At 44.2% G+C, this 6,814-nt stretch overlaps 3 protein-coding genes and 2 non-coding genes across 5 annotated transcripts in view; all 5 read right to left on the bottom strand.

Moving 5' to 3' along the window:
* The window catches only part of vosA, a gene marked incomplete at both ends in the record, with an annotated part of 1,944 nt that extends 1,714 nt beyond the window's left edge, over positions 1–230 (bottom strand). Inside the window, 2 exons of the mRNA XM_040783558.1 lie at positions 19–86; positions 181–230. Of these exons, the coding sequence (XP_040643504.1) occupies positions 19–86; positions 181–230 (118 nt within the window). The remainder of the gene's footprint in view (positions 1–18; positions 87–180) is intronic.
* Positions 231–3,641: 3,411 nt separating this feature from the next.
* EURHEDRAFT_30606 (uncharacterized protein) lies at positions 3,642–4,196 on the bottom strand. The gene has a single exon (XM_040778291.1). It carries the CDS (start codon positions 4,105–4,107, stop codon positions 3,766–3,768), a length of 342 nt encoding a protein of 113 aa, XP_040643503.1. The 5' UTR covers positions 4,108–4,196; the 3' UTR covers positions 3,642–3,765.
* A 1,331-nt stretch (positions 4,197–5,527) lies between these two features.
* Positions 5,528–5,609, bottom strand: EURHEDRAFT_t6. The gene has a single exon. It is a non-coding gene; the product is annotated as a tRNA-Ala (tRNA).
* Positions 5,610–6,015: 406 nt separating this feature from the next.
* On the bottom strand, positions 6,016–6,097 carry EURHEDRAFT_t5. The gene has a single exon. It is a non-coding gene; the product is annotated as a tRNA-Ala (tRNA).
* Positions 6,098–6,265: 168 nt separating this feature from the next.
* On the bottom strand, positions 6,266–6,768 carry EURHEDRAFT_30463 (uncharacterized protein). The gene has a single exon (XM_040778286.1). The coding sequence runs from the start codon at positions 6,682–6,684 to the stop codon at positions 6,379–6,381; it is 306 nt and encodes a 101-aa protein (XP_040643502.1). The 5' UTR covers positions 6,685–6,768; the 3' UTR covers positions 6,266–6,378.
* Between the last annotated feature and the right edge of the window lie 46 nt (positions 6,769–6,814).

Raw genomic sequence — 6,814 nt, 5'->3', positions numbered from 1 at the left:
AAAACGAAAGCGACGCACCTTTTTCTTTCCCACCAGCCACGCGCGCCCGTTCGGGCTGCTGGCGAATGGTCAATTCAAAGTCAGAGCTAGTATTGTTCAACATGGTTAGTGCGAAGCCCTGGATTAACTTCGTAAGAGTTGATGCCATTCCGATAGGGAAGGGCGGAGAATATAACTAACCTTTGGGATTCACGAGTAAGAGTGGCGTCCGAAAAGGCCGGCGCACTCATCAAGTCGAGCTTTTGTCGCGCACAAAAGAACAAGAGTAAGAAGACAACCTAAAAGACTGGGGATGGGCAGACGAGGAGCCAAAGGGACCGAGGTCGGGATACCCGCAGAAAGACGAAGCGCCACGAACCACGTATGGAAGAGACAGGGTACACAAAAGACTTGAACCTGTGGCTTTCCAGGAGCGAACTGAGGCCGATGAAACAGTAAGGGGCCTGAACCTTGAATAGGACGCTTGTGGTTCGACAAGAAGCACCTTAAAATAGTGAAAAAATGGATATACAGTAGTGGAGATCAGAGTAAAGGAAGTTGATGAATGAGGAATGGGAGTCAGAGCTGGTTAAAGATGAGCAGAGCAGTATGATTAGTAGTCGGAGCTCAGCCAGAAACTCTCAACCATGGGTGGAGTATGAGTGGGAATCAATCAGCGTCTATCAGGTCTGTGGACTCACGCCTGTCTGACCGAACTGACTCCGTCTGCTCCGGGGCTTAGACCAGTAATTGAACCAACAATGACGATAAATGACGCTGATGACGATACTGCAGTACCTGATAGTCGCAGTAGTAGTAGTAGAAGTAGTGTAAAAGTAAGTAACAGTAACAGTATAATTAAAGTCGTAGTCGTAGTGTAGTCGTAACTGAAAACGGATAGTAGTGGTGGTGGAGGAAAAAAGAACCTGGTGTCGTCAGAATGCAAGCGGCAAGAAGTACCAACACCTGCCGGTCACGGTTCCAGACTAACCTTAAGCCAGAAAGGTGGATGGATTGATAGAAAGAGGAAGGAAGAAAATGAGAGTATGTAAAAGAATGGAGTCCCGACCGTAGTCTTTTTTTTTTTCTTTTTTTTTTTCCTTTTCTTTTTCTTTTTTTTATTACCTCGAATGGCAGTGGTGCTTTAATGCCACAGTTGCAACGGATCTCGTTTAGATGCTCCGAGATGAAGTTAAAAAAAGAAGACTGAGGCAAATGATAGAAAAGAGGGAAAAAAAAAAAAAAAAGCTTAAAAAGAAAAAGAAAAGACGAATCACAAAAGACAAACCTTCTTTTTCGAGGCAAATGTTAAAAAAAGAAAGAGGATGTGAACAATAGCAGCTGAAAGATGGACCCTCTCTAAAGATCGCCTCCGAACTAATCCTTCTGACGCACACAGGGCACAAAAAAAGGGTTTAGTAGTGGGCAAGAAGGTGAAAAATGAAAATAGAGAATAGTAAAAAAAAAAAAAAAAAAAAACTCTACTGGAAGTCACCGCGATAGCAAATAACCAGCAGCTGAGCCCAGACAAATCAAAAGGTGGAGCAGTTCCAGAAAAGACCAGGGAAGAGGGAAAAAAACGAGTGCGTCGGCCACTTTTCGGCCGTCAGATGGGAGGTCTGGCTAAGACGTGTATATCAGTCTAGACGATCCGACAGGAACCGCAACAACATTGAAGCTGATGCGCACACATTGGCGGGTGTTAAGACGATAATCGGTATATCGGAGAACCGAGATTCAGTTCGGTCACCTGCGCAAGGCACAAAAGTCTACTCCGGACCTTGCCTCGTCGTTTAGGTCGGATCGACTGGCGATTGGCGATAGATTTGGTCAGAAGCTGAGCATTGAAATCCACCGCGTTTGCGGCAGACCAGCGCACACTTCCCCGAGCCAACCCAAAACCCGCAAGCGCAACGGTTTGGCTTCGTGCACGCGGAGATGGAGCCGGCTATGCAAGTGATCTGACCCGTTTCAATTAGACTAGACGCCGTGCAGGGTCTCCTCTTTTCTTTTCTTTTCTTTTCTTTTTCCTTTCTTTTTTCCCTTTTTCGCTTTCGGAAGGTCGGAGGTTAGATCGGGTCACAGACGCCAGGGCTTGTTTGGCCGGTGCGCGCGTTTAAGCATTCCAGTAATGGAAAAATGGCTTGATCCCTTAGATTGTATGCGTCGTACGCCACACTTAATCCGTAGAAATCTCGGGTGTCGCCGTCGTCCTTTGGCGTAGCAAACACCGCATTCGTGGAAATGCACACGCACTTCGATTTCGGACCCGTTCCTTCAGAATTTTCTTCTTCTTTTGCCGTCCAAATTCTTCTTCGAATTATTTGCAATTAGTGCGGTCACTATGATAAAGCGATCAGCAGATTTTCCAATAAATAATAACATAACATAAAGCTGAAAACATCATCATTTCACACGTCTGTACTCTTTTCCGCTAATGTCATATTGAATGTCATTTCCAGACGTTCCGTGTATCGGAAAGGGAAGGTTCCAAGGAAAGGTTCAGACGTCAAAATGAAGGAGGGTCCTCGACCAAAGGATTGGACGCTGGATTTTTTTCCCATGAAGGAACGTTGAATTGAGTTGAAAAACTGAAAAAATTACCTCTATTGTGAAGTCGCCAGAGTTTGAAAAAAAAAAAAAAAAATCGTCAAGCTCGTTGGCTCTCGACGCTGTGAGTTGTTCTTTCCCCGGTCGTCCGCCAGTTAGAGCACACGATTCTGCTGTTCTATTCGCGCGTTCGGTGAGAGAAATTTTCGTCGGGGTCAGAATATAAGATGATGAGATGCTCTGCTCTGGGTACAATTCGAGTATAGAGTAGAGCAAAAGTAGTGACAAACCGTGTCACTTCAGAAAGAAGAAAACATAGAAAGTTCAGCTCGGGGCGGAAGCGGCTCTTTTTCAACGATGAGTTAATAAAAAAAAAAAAAAAAAAAAAAGAAAAGAAAAAAAGTCCCTAATGCGGCCGATCCAGTTCGATCACATCGCCTGTATCTGACATGCAGGCCGTGGAGACCATGCAGCTGGGGGGATCGTTCCGAGATATTGGCCTCTGTGGATGCGATACAGTCTTCCAGTACGGTGACCGAATCTTGTGTCCATGATGCTGCAGGAAGCAATGTGCAAAGTCACTGACCGAGATTGTGCGAAAATAGGGGCAAGAAAGGAAGATGACACAAGTGGATGCACGACAAGTGGCTTATATCTTTTCACTGGGTCTTAGGTCAAAGTTCTTCAAGCAATAGTATCCAGTATGGGGTACTTTTGGAGGTGGAAGAATTCTGTTGGGCTACGCTTCCTCCTATGCATCCGTCCCATTAAGGCAAGTGACCCTAGTGCTTTAGTTGCGCGTGAATCCATGGAGTTGTGGGCCATTTATTCCTGGTCATCCTCCAGAAGCACGAAAGTGTATACATCACAAATGTACGGGATCCTGGAATTTAATAGGGTGGCATCTGCACCTAACCGATTTGCTACCATGTTACCTGCCTCAGGAGCACGCAATCAGAATCTCGTCTGCCTTACTTTCTCTCCGTGACGGCAGTCCGCATCGCTGAATACTTGCCGTAATGACGATAACTCAACGGAAGCATCGTGACGATACAGAGACGGGCAGGGACAGGAAACGGGGGGAAAGAATTATCCAACGGGGTATTTTTGCGACGAGAATTTGAGTTCACGATGCGAGTACGGAGTACAATGGTTGTCCTTAGCGTCGGCTTGTCACGCAAGGGTGGCTGAGGCAGAGGCCGAAAACTCATCAAGATCTGGGGACGGTCCGTCACATCAGCGGGAAAGCTTGGTGATAATGAATCCTTGCGGCTTGGTCAAGATAGCGCTGACTCCGACATGACGTCTGTGATTTATTGACTTCGGTCGGTGCAACCAGTTCAGGTCGGTTTTAGGTATACTCGAGAAGAACGAACGGTGATGGAGGCTGTATTTTATTTTTCCTTTTCCCTTTTTTTTTTTTTTTTTAAAAAAAAAAAAAAAAAAAAGAAAGAAAGAAAGAAATAAAGAAGAAAAGAAAAGGAGAGAGGAGAAAGAGAGGCCAATTAACACAAACGTTCCCACACTATGGAGAACGGAGTGCAAGACTCCATCTTCCCAGCCACGGCTGAACCGCATTTTCAAAGCCAATGCCACAGATTGGTGGCGTAGGAATATTTAGCGGTGCACAATTCGAAGCATTACTCTGTGCATCGTGCATTGATTTCCGGGAAGAGGCCCGGCCAGGGTCCGATATTGAAAAGCTTCGCGGAAGACTTTTGAGCTGGGTCCTTCTATAGCAAACAATTTGATTTCCAATGCAAGCAAACATAGTGGGAAAAGTGAAGAGAAGAGAAAGAATAAACGATGTTCCTTTTTCTTTTTTTTTTTTTTCATCTTATTCCTTACAGCTCCATAGTCCTATTGTACTCCGTACTCTGTGCAGAGTGGGTGTTCATCAGACTTTTTTCCGTCCTCATTTCCCATAGCATGCATCCTTGCGTCGAAGATAAATAAAGAAAACAATCGACTTGACAGCGGCTCCTTCCCGTCACTGAACCAAAGATCGCAACACGCCCCGGTTTATGCTTATTTTTGGCCCTAGGCTATAGGTTCCGCATTTGGTGGCTTTTGGTTCCATGGTCAATTCAACACTCCGAGTCAGTACCTTTGGTTATGGCGCCGATCGAAACTCGATCCAAATGAATCTACAGTTCCTGTACACTATATTATGTACTCTGTAGTGCTACAATGCTTGCTACGTGACTATTTGGTTAACGCACAGGACTTGACGCGGAACGCACCCTCGCACAACAGAACAGAACATCGCTGCATATTCGGAGAACTCGGACGCCACGGAACCAGGATAAATAATTTTCAGCAACATGACCGACGATCAAGCCTCGGCCATGTCCAACGATCTGAGGTGGACCAAGCGTTGGGGATTGCCCTTTGTATATTTCTTACTCAACACTCCGTGCACAAGCACAGTACTCAGTACAAAGCACATCAAACAACAATCCAATAAGAACAAGTCATTCATGCCAGATTCCAGGATATCAATCCCTACAAGTACCCGTGCTTCGTATATGCCCCCAACACCACGCTATCCAAGTAAGGAAAAAGGGGCAAAAAATCGATGCATCATATCTCGTATAACGATCTTCTGACTCCTCCCGAAGGGGGATATTCCAGCAACCTGATAATGCAGAGATTGCAGAGTTAGAACTATGCGCAGCGACTCGATAGCCCAGAAAATAGAACGGTGATGGCTCATCAGTCTGTTCAAATCCCGAAATTCACCGCCAGATGAACCGGACCGGACCAATGCATATAGATGATAATTGAGTTCGTTGTTTACTTTTTGCTGAATGCACATGTACAAGTACCACGGAGTACCAGGATAGTCATTCGCAGTGTAATATTCTCTGAATGAATAAATGTGCGCGCAAGATCAACGAGTAAGTAATCATAAAAAAATAACAAAAAAAGGGGACGAGAAAAAGAGAGTGAAAAAAAAAAAAAAAAAAAAAAAAAAAAGAGCGAGAAAAAAAGAAGTTGGACGAGCGGCGGATCGAACGCCGGGCTTTTCGCATATTGGCAATTGCAAAGCGAACACTCTACCACTGAGTTACACGCCCATTCATGACTAATATTGGTCTACTTCAAATTATATCCCAGACACAAGGTGTACACAATGCAGCCGCACATGTGGGAAGATATGGAAGGGCATTTGGATACTTGTACTCCATACACTCTGATTAAAGGCAAGGAGTAGTACTGTGGTAGATGATTTATATAGATCAAAGGGCGAAAAAGAAAAGAGAAAAGGCCAAGACGTGAGATTGAAGCCCGGATTTTGCATCTTCGCAACAGCTCTACCAACTGATCAATATCTAAGTAGTATGCAAGTCTGTTTTGTAGTGTGATATCAAAAAGAAATAGAAATAATAACGGTAAAAGAAATGTGGAAATGAAGCGTTATGCTCTCAAGTGTACTATATGCTAGTCATGGGGTGTCGACCAAAAAAATGTCGAAAAAAGAAATGGACGAGCGGCGGATCGAACGCCGGGCTTTTCGCATATTGGCAGTTGCAAAGCGAACACTCTACCACTGAGTTACACGCCCAATATTTATTTATTTAAACTATATTTATTACTCAAGATAATTTAATGCTACCATCAATTCACCATTTGAACCCTACATACAATCTGGGGCGCTCGCGACACGTCTAGACCAGTCATACAGGCAATTGAATAGTTATCTTCGAATTTAAACTAAAATGTATCATGAGATGCCAACATATTTTGGGAGATTTACTCAAACAGTGCAGATATATCTGTTCTCACTCAACGTTCGGAGGCCCAATTGTATAACGTCTCTAGCTACATTACATACATGAAGAAGAATCAAAATAGAACCTGCGGATAGAAAAATAAAAACTGTCTCCGAGAGAGAAAGCATTTCTCGATCATGGCATAACAGCAACAAGAACAACAAACCAAACCAAACCTTCTATACGAAGGAACGAAAACGAGATAACAAGATGATGCACTGACCAAAAGCAAGATATCGAGTCGAAAAAAACCCATGAAAACAATCCATGACAAGACGCAAATGATGAATAGCCAAACTCCAGATTCCCTGCCCACTCCTTGCTCGATATAATGACAATGTAAAAGCCCAAAAAAGAAGACGAGTTCAAAAGACGACATTTATCCCATCAAGGAAGAGAAAGAAAAGAAGACAACATCTTGCAGAAATAACGCTATAACGCCCTGTTAGAATGCGTCGCCGGAGTGGGACCGGTGCTCCGTCTCGCTTTTCTTCATCCTTTCCATTTCC

This window comes from Aspergillus ruber (genome assembly GCF_000600275.1).
Source record: "Aspergillus ruber CBS 135680 unplaced genomic scaffold scaffold00001, whole genome shotgun sequence".
Lineage (NCBI taxonomy): Eukaryota > Fungi > Ascomycota > Eurotiomycetes > Eurotiales > Aspergillaceae > Aspergillus > Aspergillus ruber.
This window is presented reverse-complemented; position numbering and strand designations above follow the sequence as displayed.

Coding starts and splice junctions, on each gene's coding strand:
- EURHEDRAFT_30463 (XM_040778286.1), bottom strand. CDS start 6,684: ATGTCGTCTTTTGAACTCGTCTTCTTTTTTGGGCTTTTACATTGTCAT.
- EURHEDRAFT_30606 (XM_040778291.1), bottom strand. CDS start 4,107: ATGCGGTTCAGCCGTGGCTGGGAAGATGGAGTCTTGCACTCCGTTCTC.